Source organism: Alosa alosa, chromosome 17 (genome assembly GCF_017589495.1).
Source record: "Alosa alosa isolate M-15738 ecotype Scorff River chromosome 17, AALO_Geno_1.1, whole genome shotgun sequence".
Taxonomy (NCBI): domain Eukaryota; kingdom Metazoa; phylum Chordata; class Actinopteri; order Clupeiformes; family Clupeidae; genus Alosa; species Alosa alosa.
This window is the reverse complement of record NC_063205.1, coordinates 5,682,886-5,701,313: the sequence shown is the minus strand read 5'-3', so window position 1 is coordinate 5,701,313 and position 18,428 is coordinate 5,682,886. Positions and strand designations below refer to the sequence as shown.

General features: G+C 47.4%; 1 protein-coding gene across 3 annotated transcripts in view; it reads left to right on the top strand.

Annotated features, from left to right (window-relative positions):
• The first annotated feature begins 368 nt into the window (after nucleotides 1-368).
• dennd5b (DENN/MADD domain containing 5B) overlaps nucleotides 369-18,428 on the top strand; it is a 60,149-nt gene continuing 42,089 nt past the window's right edge. For all 3 annotated transcript variants that reach the window (XM_048267315.1, XM_048267314.1, XM_048267313.1), the window contains exon 1: nucleotides 369-726. In XM_048267315.1, coding sequence (XP_048123272.1) covers nucleotides 618-726 — 109 coding nt within the window. In that variant the 5' untranslated portion in view covers nucleotides 369-617. The remainder of the gene's footprint in view (nucleotides 727-18,428) is intronic.

The window sequence follows — 18,428 nt, the reverse complement described above, 5'->3', positions numbered from 1 at the left end:
TTTCCCCCAAAATGACAGTAAATCAACCAATCAGTTCAGTGGAGAACAAATCATGATCGCCTATTGAGTAAAATGATGGATCAGGTTCAGTTGTCTTTATTAGGCTACGTTATAAAATGTCGGCCGACATAGTTTATGAGCATGATCAACGTTTATTAAAATAAAATAAAAAACGTGTTGACCAATTCATTTACAAGGCTTCTTACCCGTTTGCCTCATGCAGTAGCCTATGATACTTTGTTGACAATTTCAAAGTCGTTGTGAATTTCAAATGTCAAACAACCTATCCTGCCCCCTAGTGGCGACGGAGGTTACAAATAAGCTCTCTCGAGCTCCCACCCTCGGAGGCCGAGAGCGAGGCAGTGAACAGAGGCTTGTTGGACGAGGCGCCCAGAACAGAGCTGTCAGAGCAGCAAGACAGAGCGGGCCGGAGTAGCTCCGCTTTTCACACCAGCCGCAGCTAAATCAAAGCCGAAAACGAACCTACGGAAGCTACAACCACCAAAACTGCATTACGACTGTACAGTTAAGTGTATTCGAACTTAGTCGATTCGCCGCCCTCAATGGAGCGCTTTTCTTTGAAGTATTAAAGTCAATCTGATCCGTTTTGAGCGAGGATGAGCGTGAACAGTACGGGGACAGGGTCGGCTCCGTGCCGCTTCGCCCATTATTTCGTGATATGTGGAATAGACACCGAGACTGGGTTGGAACCAGATGAATTGGCCGGTAAGGTTAAATAACTACACAAAGTGTTTTTTGTTTTTTTAACACCACATCTCGTGTTTCGACATCGGATTCCTTTAAGGTGCCTCTGTCTGTCGAAGGCAGCATAAAACTGTAAAGACATTCAAACAAACATGAGCTCTGTAAAGTTGTTGTGTGAAGTAGGCCTACTGAGAGGAGTGAATCGGTTACTGTCCTAATTCATTTGTAACCTATTGCCAAAACTGTAGACTGTAGAGAAAGTGAAATGGTTCGCAAAAGAAACTCTCAACTCTTGTTCGAGGCCGTCTTTGTCAACAAAACCACTCAGCCCTAAAGAATGCTATGCTACAATTTCGTTGACCAGAGGAATAGCCTATCCTATTATGATTATTATGCCTGATCAACCTTTTGTCCAATAACCCAACTGCGTAGCCTAAAACCGAAGTGGTAACGCGAGTTACAAGGATATGCAACATATCGTTGTTCTGAAATTCTCAGGCTGTTTGTTAGCAGTTCATGTTCTATGTGATTGTGAATGTCATAACCTGAAAATGAAATGAAAGCCACCCTTTCTCTGTGTGAGTGTTTTTAAAAAAATTTTTTAAACAATCTTAATAGAAAAGTGTATTGATATGAGTCATTGGTGGCTATCAATGGCATTGTATTCCTTTATGCAGAGGGAATCAAAGTAAAGTAGGTAAAAGAAACGGTAATCATGCTGTTTTAAGTTCTTGTATTGTTGTAATGCATATGTATGTTCATAGTACACCTTGTATAGGAAAAGGTGGCAACAGCATCAAGGTTGGGGTTTGATACCAAGGAAGCACACATACACTGGCAGACAATAGACTTGTATTGCATGCTACACTGCATCATTAGCTACCCAAGGTAAAACAGCTTGCTAAATGTTTGTGTAAGAGTAAGATCAGAGTGCTAATGCACTGTGACAGGCTCTTTTGCACAACCAGAGAGAGAGAGAGAGAGATGTCTTGATTTCATTGATCACGTCTCTTCTGTGTTAAAGTGCAGAATGTTGAAACTGCAGCTGTCTAAGCGATGGTACATGGTTACTCCTAACAACATATTTGATTGCATGACTGTTCTGTTCTCTTGGAGCTCTACTTTGTTTTGGTCATCTTGAATTTCCCCATGGGATCAATAAAGTATCTATCTATCTATCTATCTATCTATCTATCATCTTTGTCATTCCTCTTTGCCCCCCTGCCCCCCTCTCTGGGGGTGATTGGGGAGCTTTTATTGGGGCTGCTGTGTGGTGTAATCTCTGACTTTTGGAGGATTAAATGGTGGTGGTCTTTAGCCCAGGACAGTGAGCTAAATCTATAGGCCATATTGGTGGTCATGTCCACAGGCGTTGTGTGTTGGGTGTGTGTGCATGCATTATTTGGATAGCTGCCCCTGTGGTGTATGTCAGAATTAGAATTCCTGTCCCTGGCATAGCATCATTTGGGCTCTGCCACTGGGCCCACATGGCATCACTGTGCCCATATGGCATCATTTGGGCTCTGCCACTGGGCCCATATGGCATCATTTGGGCTCTGCCACTGGGCCCACATGGCATCATTTGGGCTCTGCCACTGGGCCCACATGGGAGCATTTGGGCTCTGCCACTGGGCCCACATGGGAGCATTTGCCACTGCAGAGGGCAACTCGGCCTGTCTGACGCTGCGTTGGGAGAACCAGGCCAGTGTGCTCCGTCTGCTCCTGTTTACACTAGCATGGCTAAAGAAGGACAGATGCTAACCCAGGCAGGAATCAGCCAAGGCACAGACGCCAGTGCCCCATTTCTGTTGTGACATCTTAGTAAAAAAAAAAAACTATTTGAGAATGTTGCAAAATGTCAGGTGGTGTAGTGAAAGTCCCTTAATTGTAATCAATATAATTCATTTGGAGGGAGTCATGTGGATTTGGATTCAAACTAAGATTCCATGGTTACCTTTAGAGGCTTTGGAAAAACATTACCCCTGTTTTAGTTCTTTTACCTCCATAAGCATGAACTACTGACATCATTGTTGCTGTCATTGTTCTGTTGATCATATTAAAGTGTCATTTTGTACATTATTTTGTACATCAATAGGTCTGATAAGTGTTGCAAGTCTGGCCATAGTCACCCGTCAAATTCCTGGGTCTCTTCCCAACTTCAATCCGTGGACAGACGCACATTAAGTTTGAGGGCAGAAGTATTTGAAAGGGTTAGGGCAGGATTAAGGCTGCGCTGTTGGGGTGCAGAGCGCTCTGGCCCCGTCTGTCCCTTAAGAGCACACATCAGTATATTTGAGAAGGGTTTAGTCCAGCCCCCAGCTCCAGATGTTGGACGAGGGACGCTCCAGTCACACGGACGTGGAGCACATCTGGCTGCATCCTGAGCTGCTTGGGTTGAATGTTGACGTGGTCTTTGGTGGGACATTGGGATCCAATCAGTTGGGGGCTGGGTGTCAATGGGCTGTAACCAGACCCTTCTCTCCTATCAAACAAACATTGCCATGACAGGTCATTAACAGTCAAGCTAGAACAATCACAGCCCCCCCATGCAGAGGCCTAGGGCATCCGGTTAACCCTCACAGAAATACTCCCATGGATCAAGTTTCTTAACGTTTAGTTGGCCCAGTCTCGCTCACATGCCTATAAAATACTCCAGCACTCAAGAGAGCGAGCGAAAGCATGCGTGACCCAGATTCATAGCTGCAACTTATTTCTGGCTGTGCTATCCTGGGCCGTCACTGTGAAAGTATCTGGCCCTGCCTTTGTGTTGGGTGGCCCTGTTTCCCCTGGCCCATTGTTCTGGTCATTGGAGCAGATTTCCTGTGGATCGCCTGCATGACTGCTCGCCGGGTATCTCCTGGGTGTGCGTGTTCTTTTGGGTTCGTGCTCACCCACTGGCTCTCTCGCTCTCTCTTTCTCTCTCTCTCTCTCTCTCTCTCTCTCTCTCTCTCTCTCTCTCTGTCTCTCTCTGTCTCTCTCTCTCTCTCTCTGTCTCTCTCTCTCTGTCTCTCTATTTCTCTCTCTCTCACACACACACACTCATATTCATTCCCAGCATGAGGATCTCATCAGTGATATCATGGTGGTGACGAGTCTGGGGTTTTCTCTGGACTGTCCCGAACAAATAGCATCCAGGTGAATATTCTCATGGTCACAGTGGTTGCATATGGACACATGATGACAGGCTTAGGCTGTGACTATTTTGCGACTGAGTATTTCAGTGGATATTTTTGCTAGGTCTAATTATTTAGAGCTGTTGATTATGAAAATGGGGCATGTAGTGAAATGTTAAACGTGACCCTGTCCTTATGTTTGGTTTGCCCTCCATGTTTGTTTGTGTGTTGTTTATTAATGTGGTGGTTGTCCCAAGCCCTGCGGAGCTGCCAGTGTTGTGTTGATGGACAGTCTCTCTCTTTTTTTCTCTCTCGCTCTCTCTTTCTCTCTCTCTCTCTCTCTCAATTCAATTCAATTCAATTCAATTCAATTCAATTGAGCTTTATATGACAAAAAATACAATTTGTATTGTCAAAGCATACATGTACGTAGTAGTGTGTAAAGACAGAAAACAAAACATCATGCATCATACATTACTGCAACGGCTGTGTGTGTGTGTGTGTCTCTCTCTCTCTCTCTCTCTCTCTCTCTCTCTCTCTCTCTCTCTCTCTCTCTCTCTCTCTCTCTCTCTCTCTCTCTCTCTCTCTCTCTGTATGGGTGTTGTAGCTGAATGCTTGGTCCCCTGCATCTGCAATGTCCTCTTTATGTGGCCGTCTGGCCTGGGCTTACAAGAATAGCTCAGGCAGTTATGACCCTCATCTTTAGTGGATTGTGAGGAGATAGGTTTGATCATTGCATTTTATTAGATGTTACCTCATTTCCTACTGTAAGCATGACCGATAAATCACACACTCACACACACACACACACACACACACTCTCTCTGTCCCCTTTATTTCGCTCTGTCTCCCCTGTCTGTGGAAGCTTGTGTTTGCATTGATAGAAGCTTCCATAGCTTCCTTAGTTGTGGTCCAATATTCTAAGAGGCCCCAAAGGCTTTTAAATGTTGATGGACAGTCTCTCTCTTTTTTTCTCTCTCTCTCTCTTTCTCTCTTCTCTCTCCAGCGAGCCAAGCTGATTTGATTATGCAAACAGACTATGTGCTGATTTGATTATTTCTCAGACTTTCTCAACCTTTCTCTCTCTCTTTCTCTCTCTCTCTCTCTCAATTCTCTCTCAATTCAATTCAATTCAATTCAATTCAATTGAGCTTTATATGACAAAAAATACAATTTGTATTGTCAAAGCATACATGTACGTAGTAGTGTGTAAAGACAGAAAACAAAACATCATGCATCATACATTACTGCAACGTGTGTGTGTGTGTGTGTGTGTGTGTGTGTCTCTCTCTCTCTCTCTCTCTCTCTCTCTCTCTCTCTCTCTCTCTCTCTCTCTCTCTCTCTCTCTCTCTCTCTCTCTCTGATTCTCTCTCTCCCTCTCTCTCTTCTCTCCTCTCCTCTGATTCTCTCTCTGTCACTCTCTCTTTCCCTCTCTCTCTCCCTCACTCTGATTAACTCCCACATGCTTACTTCCTCTCTCTCTCTCTCTCTCTCTCTCTCTCTCTCTCTCTCTCTCTCTCTCTCTCTCTCCATAGCTTCCTTAGTTGTGGTCCAATATTCTAAGAGGGCTCAAAGGCTTTTAAATGACTTCTTGCTAAATTGCCTTTTATTGGGTTTGTATATGACAGGGGGACAGCGATGCTCAATTTGGTCCATCTCTCTAAGGATCACTTTATGAGACAGGATGGAAATGGATTCAGTACTGGAAAGCTGTTTCAGAATAAAAGCATATAAATAGTCCATTCTGGCACGGCGTTGGACTCCTGTGCTGTGATGTGCATTCTGAGCGTGGGGCATTCTGGGCCAAGAAGGAGAGCGTGAAGCTTTAAGGTGAGAACCAAGGCACTATTTTAGGAGCCGAGGCTGGCAGCCCGGGCAGAGAGAGAGAGAGAGAGAGAGAGAGAGACTAGCTTAATGTTTTATGCTTGCTGGAAGTTCCTCCCTCGCCCACACACACACACACACCGTGTGGAGGAGATCCGCACACTCAGATGCTTGCAATGCTTTGCATAGCACCAGAATGCAGTCATGCTCCAGTGCACTTCACTCTCAGTTCCTGCTGCACATGTCCGGGTATGGCCTCTCTTCCTTCCTGTTGCTTGTGCAGATGGTTCCTGTGAGGTTCTCAGCAGTGCCTGGTCCTCGAGGGACGGGTCATTGTTCCCTCGCCAGGGCGTCTTTTTTACACCTGTGCCAGAACTTGCACCTCCTCGTCCTCCTTATTTACCTTCCTGTAATGAGGCAGTATCAAAGAGCCAGGCCAGTTTGGAGCTCTGTGATAATTAGGACCGAGGACGTTAGAATGTCTAAAACTGAAGATTGAACGTTGCGGCGACTCTGCCTTTGTCCTTGATGTCCGAGCGTGCTAATAAAGCTAGTTTTATGGACTCTAGAGGTGTGAGGTGGGTGACTAGTCTCCGTCTCCTCAGCTACAAACACTTTGCAAATATGACTGACGCCTCAGTGCAGAGAGGGAGAACACAAAGGGTTTTAAGAGGGCTTACAGCCCCAGCCATCTGGTTGGAGTGACCGGCCTGGATGGTAGTCTGCGGAGCGGCTATGCTAATGTTGTGAGACCTCCACCCCCCCATATCCTCCCCCTCCCCCGCCAGGGACCCTGCCTTCCCACAGGGAGGCCAATGAGGTAAGGGCTCCCCTTTATCTCCATCAGACCCACAATGTCCAGGGCACTTGGTCTCCCCCTGTGATGCTCTGGACAACAAAGAGAAAAAAGGAAATGGTGAGAGGGGACTGAGTGAAGGCCATTTTTAAAGGCACGAGGGCAGAAACGTGCTCTCTTGCTGCAGAGGCTCTTAAATGCTGCGCTGGGGGAAGCCTGTCTACATGCTCCCTCGCTCCTCTGCCATGGCTGAGTGCACACTGCACACTTCCCTACGCTGGAGTCATTCCTCTCTGCCGTGTGTGTGTGTGTGTGTGTGTGTGTGTGTGTGTGTGTGTGTGTGTGTGTGTGTGTGTGTGTGTACAGGGATGGCAATATAGAGATGGATAGAGGAAGACGGCCCGGTCTCTGTTAAGCCAGTTAGTGTAATCCTTTCAGACGGCTCCTCGAGGCCCCTCTGATCGCGGCTGCGCTAAGCTGGCCTGCCCTGATCTGGGGTTCATCTGGAGATGCACATTTGACCTAGCACACATGTACACTGTACACACTGTATACACATCCAGACAACTCCCACACCCCCCTCCCATGTGCATGCAATGACTCTGTTGCAGATGTCTGCTTGGGCTAAATGCTTCATTCAGTGCCACAGTATAACATGGGTTCTCTCGTCAGTAAAAGGATGACTGCCTTCTCATTAGAAATGCATTACTTGCACAGTCTCAAAGGCATACCTCCTCCACCCTCTATGTGCAACCCAGCAATCATGTCTCCACAAGCTATCCATTCATCTGGGAGTAGCCATGACAAGGAGCCCCTGCTACGAGCAGATAGCCTGGCCCTGTCTGCCTGTAGTGCAGCTCATTTTGTTTCACTTGGATACCAGTCTGGCTACTGTCAGTGCACGCTTCCTTCTGCCCCTGGCATGGCGGACCAATCAGCGGAAAACATTTCCAAATGGAGAGTACCCAGACTCTCTTCATGAAGTGAGTGGCCTGGTGGTACCAGGCTAACCACCAGTTACATTTCATGGAAATGCACAATACATAGTGGGGAAACTGCATGCGAAAATACATGTGTAATGTGTATGACTTCCTGCCAACCAGGGGTTTCCTTAGTAGCTGCCGCGTAATCTCGATTGTACCACTTCCAGGAAGAAAAATCTTCTTAGAAAAGAATCGTGTCTAGCTGAGTGCTTACTGCTTCCTTTGTAGCTGCTTCCAAACGGCTCCCCTTAAATGGGCAGTTAACCATGGGATGTGCTATTGAAATACAAATGCTTGTCTGCCCTTTAACCTGCGAGCCCATATGCTGTGCGTTGCTCAGCTGTTGATGGGTGAAGGGGCTGGGGCCCTCAAGGGGGTGCAATACAGGGCAGTTGGGGGCTGCAGTTTGGCAAGGTCAGGGTCAAACAAGAGAATGCACTCTACTCTACATGCCTGGTCATGTTGTAATGGGAGATGAAATGAATGAAGGCTCTCTGGGATTATGTGATGGTTTAGAAAACAGTAAGCAAAACTTAGAGTTCTTTTGTGGTGTCGGAAGTTTAACATGGGTTTGCACACGGTCTAATCTGAAGATCTTTGTCAGATATCTGAACACTGTGAGCACTGTCACAGGGGCATCAGAAAATGGCACACTGATCTTTCAGCCCAGCGCCTAACACAACAGCTGTAGTGATCTGCAGAGATGCGTCATCAACTCATGACTTGTTACAACCTGTCAGGCTTTAAACCTGGCTTGGCTTGACTTGCCTTTCCCTTAACTCAGACACATTTTCACAAGGTCTCTTGTTTCTCAAGGCTCTCTGGGATGTGTTTGATTTAGACAAAGAAGCCAACTCCTCCAACACCAATAAAGCGCTGGAGGCTGAAATGATGGGTGGCATCAAGCCTCGCTCTCTCTGCCAGGAAATACCGCTGTGACTCATCTTCCGGTAGCTTCCACGGATCTCTCTGCAAGCCGTTGCCAGGGCTACACGTTCTGGAAAGGCTCGGCGGTGAATGCTATGTGACGTCCCTCCTCTCCATGCACGTCACGCTCAGGACTGACCAGACATCCTCGGAGGCTTGAGGGCCTCGCATTCTTCTGCTCTCTCAGTCAGGGAGCTTTTACTGACGTCTTGGTCAGAGTGAGCAGCAGGAAAGGGACATGGTGGACAGGCACTGCCCATGCATGGAGCTGGACTGTTATTATATGTGTCAATCACTGTGTATAATGTGTTATGGAAAAGAGGAAATGCTTACCTTAGCAGTTGTGATTGGAAGTGTATGGTATTCTGTAATCAAAAGGGGACTGTAAGCCATGCTTTAGTCTGACTAAGGATGGACTCTTTGGTTTGGTTGTTTTGTTTCCATTCAACATGTCTGAATACTGTATAAAATAGTATAAAAATGTTGGGACAAATTATGGCTATTAGCAATTAAAGATTGATTTATTTCACTTATAAATGTACAAAGGTAGCAGCCTATAGCCTCCCTCAGTACTAATCACCAATATCACAAGCAGCTGATAGGCTGTAGGAAACCAAGAGGAATAGCAGAGAAGCGTTAGCCTATGTTCAGCCACACATAAATCCTACACACTTGTGCACTGCAGCCTTGTTGCTGTTGTCATGTGCCAAGTGTCACTTTGTGTGGGGAAAAAGAGCCACTTATGTGTCTCCCTTTTGGTACTCACTGATAACAGTCAATAATGTTGCTTGGTGCCATTTGCAGTCTGTAGTCAGCAGAAACACACTGGGCCATAATAGCGCTGTACTGTGTGTTATGTAAGCAGATTTACAGCATACAGTGTGACATAACGATGGTTCTCCATCTTTACAGCACCACTGGGTCTCCATCTCACAGATTACTCCAGCGTTGGACCACACACACCACACACACACATGTGGACACACGCACGCACCCACACACACACGCACACACAAAGCTCCCATTACAGAAATATGTCCACTGGGAGTGTCTCGGTGCAACAGACATTACTGTTGTGTAAATCAGGCAGAGTGAATGGCACATTCAAATCAAAAGCCCATTTCTGTCCACTATTCTAAAATGGAGAGTTGTGTCTCTGTTTATTAGTATTATGTCATCATTTGTGTGACTGAGCATTAGACTGATGCAAGCAAGCACCACTGATTGCAATCATTTATGAGAGGAATTTGTGTGTGTGAGTGGTGGTGTGACTGAGTGACACGCTGTCCCGATCTCATTGACTTTGACCCTTGACTGTGCTCCAACTCAGCAGGTAAGTCTCCTGATAAGCCTCCGTAAACATTCCCTCCTCAGTCAGAACGCCCCTCGCTAGCTGATAACCCCTCTGTCACAAGCCAGCTGTGGTTTGTTTGGGTTGATGAACTAAAGGTTATCTAAACAGTCAATCATCTGATGTGCATAATATGAGCAACTAAGGGAATCTCCTCCTCAGTCAAAAACATGTGATGTGAGTCACTTCTTTCTGGCCTGTAAGATAGACATATTTCATAACATTCCATATGTTATTAAGATAACATATGGAATGTTAAAACGGAAGCCTTGTAGGGCCAACTATGATGCTGATAATGGAACTCTCTTGAAAGGGTCTATAAAGCTCCCACAGTGATCTGGCAGCCATGGTGCCAGCTCCCCCTCATTCCCATGTGGATGCTTTATGGTTCCTTTTAAGGGCTGTCAGATGGAGGCACCATGCCAGGGTAGGTGTTGTAGCATGTCTAGTGTGGAGTTGATCTGAGGGAGCGTGTGTCAGGGGATTGTTATCTCTGTTCCCCTGAGTCAGTGTCCATCAAGGGGCATGAAAGCACGCTAGCGCCTGGGGATGGGTTGTGGCAGGAGCAATTCTCCTCTCTATTCAGGCGTCAGCCTGCCAGCCCGCCAGCCCCAAAATACTTTTAGAAAATCTGATAAAGCTGTATCTTCTACAACTGGCAACAAATGGACATGGACGCTCACATTGCTGTGGAAAATGGAGAGATCCAGAGCAGATGGTGGATGGAGTGGACAGGGGGTATGAGGTAGTGCTGCGTGTGCTGTTGCAGGCCAATGAGTCTGCTGTAGGGCCAGTGGGTGGTGGTGCCAGTCTTTGGCATCATGGAGGAGTGAGGAGGGCACTGAGGAGAGAAAGAGAGAAAGAGAGAGAGAAGAAGGGAAAAAGAACAGATAGCTGATGCTGCCGGGGTCAGCGTCATTGTAGACAGACCACAATGGGCTCATTCGCCTGATGAGACCATCACTGATCAGGAGTCAGTCTGTGCCTGTCTGAAGTCACACACACACACACACACACGCACACACAAATGCATGTGTATTCACACACTTCATGCACCATCAACTATCAACACAATAAAGCCAGTCTGTCACATCGATTGAGTTTTAAACACCGAACAAGCCTTGAGCAGCCGATCGAGGCTTCCCCACACTCAGAGAACAGAGCGTCCTCTTCAGGGTTTGACTTGCGTTTGGATCATGTGTTTCTGAGGGTTGTCGTGAGGCCTCTCTCACACAAACAAATCCCTCAGTCTTGTCATCCTTCACTGGGAAATTACACCTGGGTCATGCAGCCTGCTGAACATTTCGGCTGATGTTCTGGGAATGTTTTTTGCCGATGTTTGGGAATAAAAAGGTTTTTTTTTTTTTTTTTTTTTTTTTTACAAACATGAAAACATATTACATAACTGTTCCTCTCCCTCATATTCACGATTTGTGCCTTTATTTATTTTGACACCAACAGAGAGTTGAGATGCTCCAACCCTTAATAACCATGGCTGCTCTGGCCAAGAAATAATCTCAAAATGAGGCAGCTAGGTTTTTTGGCTTTGAATGAAGTTAAAAAAAAAAAAATCTCTTGACTGATCCAACTTTTCCCCTTCATCATACTTTGATTTGTTGTGTCTATACATCAAGTCCTCTAGTCACATGTCCCAGTTGGTCATGGTGTGAGGGTGGGACAGTCCAGTAGACTCCAAGCCTATTTCCCTCATCGTGTCACCTTTCCAGTCCAGAGCTAAGCCGATTTCAGCCAGGCTGCGTTAGGACGCTGTGTGTAAGGGTGATTATGAAGGGCAGAGACGGGCAGCACACTAATGATGGAGCGCTGGAATAGTGATGGACAGCACATTGGGTAGAATTAAAATCCGCCATCATTATTAGAGCAGAGAGGGGTGAATAGTGAACCATTTATCTAATGTCTCTCTCTCTCTCTCTCTCTGTCTCTCTCTCGGCCTGTCTGGGGCCTGATTTGCATTCTGATGAGGTCTAAAACTGCAGGGGACTTGACAACCGTCAGCTCGACGCTTTGTTTTGTGACAAAGCCAGTGAAGGGTGGGACTGATGATTCCACAGCTTGTTTTCACCTGATTGTTTTAAGTTGCGATTTTTCTGTTCTCTCTGGAAGAGTTTATTTTTCTTGCTGAATCTTGTCTCTATTTTGCTCATTGTTGTCTTTATCAACTGCATTTGTTTGTAGAAACTGAACCTTTTACAAAAAACTCTTCCCTCCGATGCTTTCCTAAACGCTGTCATGACCGAGCAGGGAGGCTAAAAATGGCCAACATCTGTTATGCAATCCCTCTAGATTATGCATGTTCTGTCTGGACACTCAATTTTCTCCCACAGTAATGCACTTATCCGTTTTGCTGATGGCTTTTTGTCACACGTTGTTGTGATTCCCCCCCCCAGTGGCTGGAGCCAGTGGTCCAGGGGAGGGGGAGGGAGACTGGAGAGAAATTGAGATGAATGAAGGACTGTGAGTTCTGATCAGGACAGAGATGTGTAATCACGTATGATGTTATTGTGGGGCAAATGCATACGGTTTAGTTGCATCATGGCTGTTGCAGAGGCGAGTGATGTGGTTATTTGTTCAGTAGATGAAATTGAGCAGAAATGTGCAGGTTAAATCGTCTAGAATGATGTGGGTGTTGTGATGCAGGAGACCTGCTAGGAGACCTGAATCAGAGTCAGATTGGTGTTATGTGAGGCATATCAGTGTTTTCATGTTCTGTCTGAATTTGAATACCCAGCACTGTGGCAGCTATGCAATGCAAAGTAAGCACAGATTGGTGGCTGATTGTGGCTGGAAAAGGCCTGAGGATTAAACTGCTGATTAGCCGTCTGCTTTTCTCACCAGTCTGGACACCAGTGGGGCAGTGGAGTGTCTTAGCAACATGCTAGCTCTATATGACAAGGCAGTTTTGTCTCTTTAATCCAGAATTATCCATAGAATCTCCATTGTTTCATATTTTGATTCACTCTACATTTCATTGAAGAGTGCTAACGTCGGTCTCCCATACAGTTCCATGAACTGTCTTCGGTAGGCATAACCACATTAGCTGAAGGAGAGGGAGGGTCACGGGCCGTTGTGCTAATGGTAAACGTTGTTTTGCTCAGCAGACATCGCTGGTCTTTTCACCAATCCCTCCAAATCCATGACTAGTTGCCATGGAGACAGATGGCTCTGATGCAGAAGCAAATGATATGCGTGTCTGGAAAGAGGCCCCCCATCCCCCCACTCGCTGAGGAACATGGTCCCAGGGTCCCCTTGATTTAATTACCTTCACAGAACACAATTCATATTGCCTGTCAGCCCTGGCATCATAGGAAGGTGCTTGTGCTTGGAAGTTACTCCCTCCAATAGTCTAGGCTTATTTTTCCTTTTGTCCACTACAACAACAACAACACGTTACATTTATACAGCCAGCGCTTTTCTCAAGCGCACTCTAGATTTTGCTTCTATACCACAGAAGGAAAATGTGTCCAGAAGCCTTATGTGGCTACTGCATGGCCGTTACTGGAATTCCACAGCTGCACAATGGCACGCTGACAAGCTGTATTTTGAGAGGGACGACGGAAGCCTTGCGCTACATTCTTCTGTTCTGGAAACTGGGCCAAAGCGAGTATCTGACTGTTATAATAGTCACTGTTTTTTCCAGTTTTGAAAAGCAACATAAAAGTGAACGTTTCCGTTGCCTCTCCTGACTGAAATGGGGTCCTGATGCTGTGAAATGGCCGTGTGGCTGTGGCTTGTTGTCGTGCGTTAGTTGGTCAGAGAGAGCACTCACCCCGAGGGGGTCAGCCTCAGCCTGGCCCCTGCTTCCTCCCTGCATGTGATGCGAACACTGCAGCTAATAGCTTGTTTTTCTTTCCTCCATCTTTGTCTGTCCATCTCCCTACCCCTTTTTCTCTCTCTCTCTCTCTCTCACTCTCTCTTTCCCTCTCTCTCCCCCTCACTCTGATTAACTCCCACATGCTTACTTCCTCCCTCCCTCCCTCTCTCTCTCTCTCTCTCTGTCTGTCTCTCTCTGTCTGTCTCTCTCTCTCTGTCTCTCTCTTTCCCTCTCTCTCCCCCTCACTCTGATTAACTCCCACATGCTTACTTCCTCCCTCTCTCTCTCTGTCACTCTCTCCCCCTCTTTCTCTCTCTCCTCCCCTCTCTCTCTGATTAACTCTCTCACATCTCTCTCTCTCTCTCTCCTCTCTCACATCTCTCTCTCTCTCTCTCTCTCTCTCTCTCTCTCTCTCTCTCTCTCTCTCTCTCTCTCTCTCTCTCTCTCTGTCTCTCTCTCTCTCTCTCTCTCTGTCTCTCTCTCATTTTTCAGTCTTATTCTCTGACCTTCTCTATTACTCTCATGGGTGTTCAGTGGACAGCTGACGAGGAAGTGTCTGTCTCTTGGGTGGTTTGTGGACAGGGCTCTCTCTCTCTCTCTCTCTCTCTCTCTCTGTCCACTCTGGTGCACTTGAGCATGACCGCCAACAGCGCTACAAGTCTTTGAGGCTGGAGCTGTGCTAAATTAGCCCCTTAGATCTCCATTCCTGGTATTGTATCTCTGTCTGAGAACCCTCTCCTCCCATCCTGCCTTACTCAGAGATGCTCGGGGTGATATCGCGATTGAGGGCTATGACTGACTCAGTAGAATATCTGCACCTCGTCCAGCTTGCAGAGCCATGGCTATTTATATCCCCTTTCATCAGGGCTTGGGAACAGTGGGTGTGCTTGTGTTGCCGCTGACGGGGACAGCAGAGGATTCTGGGTAAGCAAAATGGTGTCCCCCAACAGGCTTGTGAATTGATGCCTGTCAGTGGAAAGAGAGAGAAAAGCTCTTCAGTATCCCTGAAAGAAGATATAGGCCAACATGGTGCCATGTTTTAGGAGGAGGAAGAGGAGTATGGATTTTATTCCTGGAGTGGATCAGACATAGCAGAAATAGCAGAGCAATTGATCATCTCACTAATGGCTGACATTCACCATTCACCTATAATAACAAACTGCCTTTGCCGAGGAGGGAAGTCTTTGATCTATAAAAATAAACTACTACTACAATTAAATTTGACTGAGCAAAATGTTATTCGTTAGAAACTGAAAAACAAAAGGCAATTGTGATCAATCGTTAACCAAATCCTGGAGGGAAAGGAAGCTGAAATAAAGTTAATAACGTTATTGAAAAAGGAAAAACTGGGCACTGGGCTTACTGCACAGTAAACCAATGGAGGGAGGCGACCACACCAAATGATTCTTCCACCTCATGAACCCAACAACTCTCAACCATTCTTTTCCCTCTGATTCTTCAGCAACTTTGACACCCAGTAAAGAAGTAAAATGAAGATGGCAGTGTCTGAAAATGATGGATGTTACACACACATGGCTTGAGTTCTAGTGAGTCATCTTCCTGCCCCTCCTCCTCATCCTCTCTGGCCAAAGGGACACAAACAAAGGCAGTAGAATTGCAGGGTGATGACATCACTCTCCCATAGAGCACTGCTCAGCCATGACCGTCATTCGGGCTGCCCTCCGGACAGACCCTTTGTGTTTCGCACACACACACACACACACACACACACACACACACACACACACACACACACACACACACACACACACACACATACATACATCTGGCTGGTGATAAAAGAGTAAAGAGGTGTTGTGTAAAGATAATTCATGATAATTAAGAGGTTAGTAAATAATGAGCCCCGTCCGTTATGTTCCTTCCTCTCTCTCTCTCTCTCTCTCTCTCTCTCTCTCTCTCTCTCTCTCTTTCTCTCTCTCCCTCTCTCTCTCCTTCCTGTGGGCAGATGGCGGGGTGCTGTTGTTTTCTGATGGCCAGCCTTGGAGGGCCCTGTGTGTGTGTGTGTGTGTGTGTGTGGTTGCTTGCTGTTGTTGGGAGCAGTAGAGTGGCACTGCCACCTGCTTTGGCACCGTGCCGCCTGTGCAAGCCCCACCACGCAACGGAATGTGCCCAGAAGAGCAATGAGCGGGCCGGACCAGCGCCAGCACTACGGGCCCTGGCACAGAGAGAAGGAGAGAGGAGGGAAAAGACTGGAAGTCTGAAAAGAAGGGGGGATGGAGAGGTGTTGGAGGGAGGGAGGGAATATAGTAGGATAAATGAGGTTGTGAGTTCTGCGTAGGATAAATGAAGGTCTGCGTCTCCAAAGTTGTTTTCCCCTAAAGCTGTTTCTCAGGAATTCTGATTCACTTCAGTGGATCGAGTCCCAGTGTGACACAGGATAGGAGCACTGCCTCCACCATCCCCAAGTCTAAACTTGCTGTGGAGACATTTCACAACCAACACACTCCTGTGGCACATTTTAATTTCTTTGCAAAAGACATTTCTACCCCACGCTTTGGGTTTCTGATCAATTGAACTGAGCAGCACTCTGTTTCTGCTGGCAGAGAGTGCGTAATGCACCAGCACAAGGACTTGGTCTCTGCTCTTCATTGAGCTGACTATGACGGCCATTTAAGAAATTGGATTGGCCTGCTGAGTGCTGTGTGTAGGAATGACGGAGAAGCCAGTTCAGTACGCTGCCTGCTCCTTTGTAGACATCTGTCCGTAGGAGGAGAGGGGATGTGAGAGGGGGAGCACGTCTTTAACACTCTGGCCTGGGACCTCATGTTGGCATTATTCTCTCGTCTGTCTTCGTATGGTCTTAACTGGAGCTGTCCACCCAAGCCGGTCGGCACACACTTTGGGTGTTGTGCATCCGACAGACGCTGAGGCAGCTGTCCGCATCACCCGGTTGTCGGGGCGACAAAGCCTGTCAATCACGGGGCCGTGCTCATCATGCACGCTGGGTTTGTGTGCTGGATGTCTGAACTTTGAGCTCTGCCTGTGGAACATGGAGGCCATGAATAATGCAACACCGTCTGGGCCCAGGCTATATTTCTACAGCCCATTATTATTTGTGTGTGAGTGTGTGTGCAAACACATGTTTGTATGATGCTCTTGTGTGTGTGTGTGTGTGTGTGTGTGTGTGTGTGTGTGTGTGTGAGAGAGAGAGTGTGATTATTCTTCATTAATTCAGCAGAGGCTGATTTAGACCAACTGTCAGCAGATGTTTCCCTCTGGTCCCCTGTGTGTGTGTGTGTGTGTATGTGTGTGTGTTGCCTGTTGAATGTTGTACATCTCGTTCTGGGAACTGATCTGTGAATCGGGACTATAGGAGTTCACGTCTTAACCCATGACCCCGTACACACACACACACACACACACACACACACACACACACACACACACACACACACACACACACACAGTATCATATGCAAACACACACAGTAGAGAGAGCATTCAGTGGTCTGCTGTTGATGTTGTGGGTCCATGGCAGTGGTCTGCTGTTGATGTTGTGGGTCCATGGCAGTGGTCTGCTGTTGATGTTGTGGGTCCATGGGAGTGGTCTGCTGTTGATGTTGTGGGTCCAGTGGGCAGTGGTCTGCTGGTTGATGTTGATGTGGGGTCCATGGCAGTGGTCTGCTGTTGATGTTGTGGGTCCATGGCAGTGGTCTGCTGTTGATGTTGTGGGTCCATGGCAGTGGTCTGCTGTTGATGTTGTGGGTCCATAGTGGTCTGCTGTTGATGTTGTGGGTCCATGGCAGTGGTCTGCTGTTGATGTTGTGGGTCCATGGCAGTGGTCTGCTGTTGATGTTGTGGGTCCATGGCAGTGGTCTGTTGATTGATGTTGTGGGTCCATGGCAGTGGTGCCTGTTGATGTTGTGGGTCCATGGCAGTGGTCTGCTGTTGATGTTGTGGGTCCATGGCAGTGGTCTGCTGTTGATGTTGTGGGTCCATGGCAGTGGTCTGCTGTTGATGTTGTGGGTCCATGGCAGTGGTCTGCTGTTGATGTTGTGGGTCCATGGCAGTGGTCTGCTGTTGATGTTGGGGGTCCATGGCAGTGGTCTGCTGTTGATGTTGTGGGTCCATGGCAGTGGTCTGCTGTTGATGTTGTGGGTCCATGGCAGTGGTCTGCTGTTGATGTTGTGGGTCCATGGCAGTGGTCTGCTGTTGATGTTGTGGGTCCATGGCAGTGGTCTGCTGTTGATGGCAGTGGTCTGCTGTTGATGTTGTGGGTCCATGGCAGTGGTCTGCTGTTGATGTTGTGGGTCCATGGGAGTGGTCTGCTGTTGATGTTGTGGGGTCCATGGCAGTGGTCTGCTGTTGATGTTGGGTCCATGGGAGGGTCCATGGCAGTGGTCTGCTGTTGATGTTGTGGGTCCATGGGAGTGGTCTGCTGTTGATGTTGTGGGTCCATGGGAGTGGTCTGCTGTTGATGTTGTGGGTCCATGGGAGTGGTCTGCTGTTGATGTTGTGGGTCCATGGCAGTGGTCTGCTGTTGATGTTGTGGAGTGGTCTGCTGTTGATGTTGTGGGTCTGCTGTTGTTGATGTTGTGGGTCCATGGCAGTGGTCTGCTGTTGATGTTGTGGGTCCATGGGAGTGGTCTGCTGTTGATGGCAGTGGTCTGCTGTTGATGTTGTGGGTCCATGGCAGTGGTCTGCTGTTGATGTTGTGGGTCCATGGCAGTGGTCTGCTGTTGATGTTGTGGGTCCATGGGAGTGGTCTGCTGTTGATGTTGTGGGTCCATGGCAGTGGTCTGCTGTTGATGTTGTGGGTCCATGGAGTGGACTGCTGTTGATGTTGTGGGTCCATGGGAGTGGTCTGCTGTTGATGTTGTGGGTCCATGGCAGTGGTCTGCTGTTGATGTTGTGGGTCCATGGCAGTGGTCTGCTG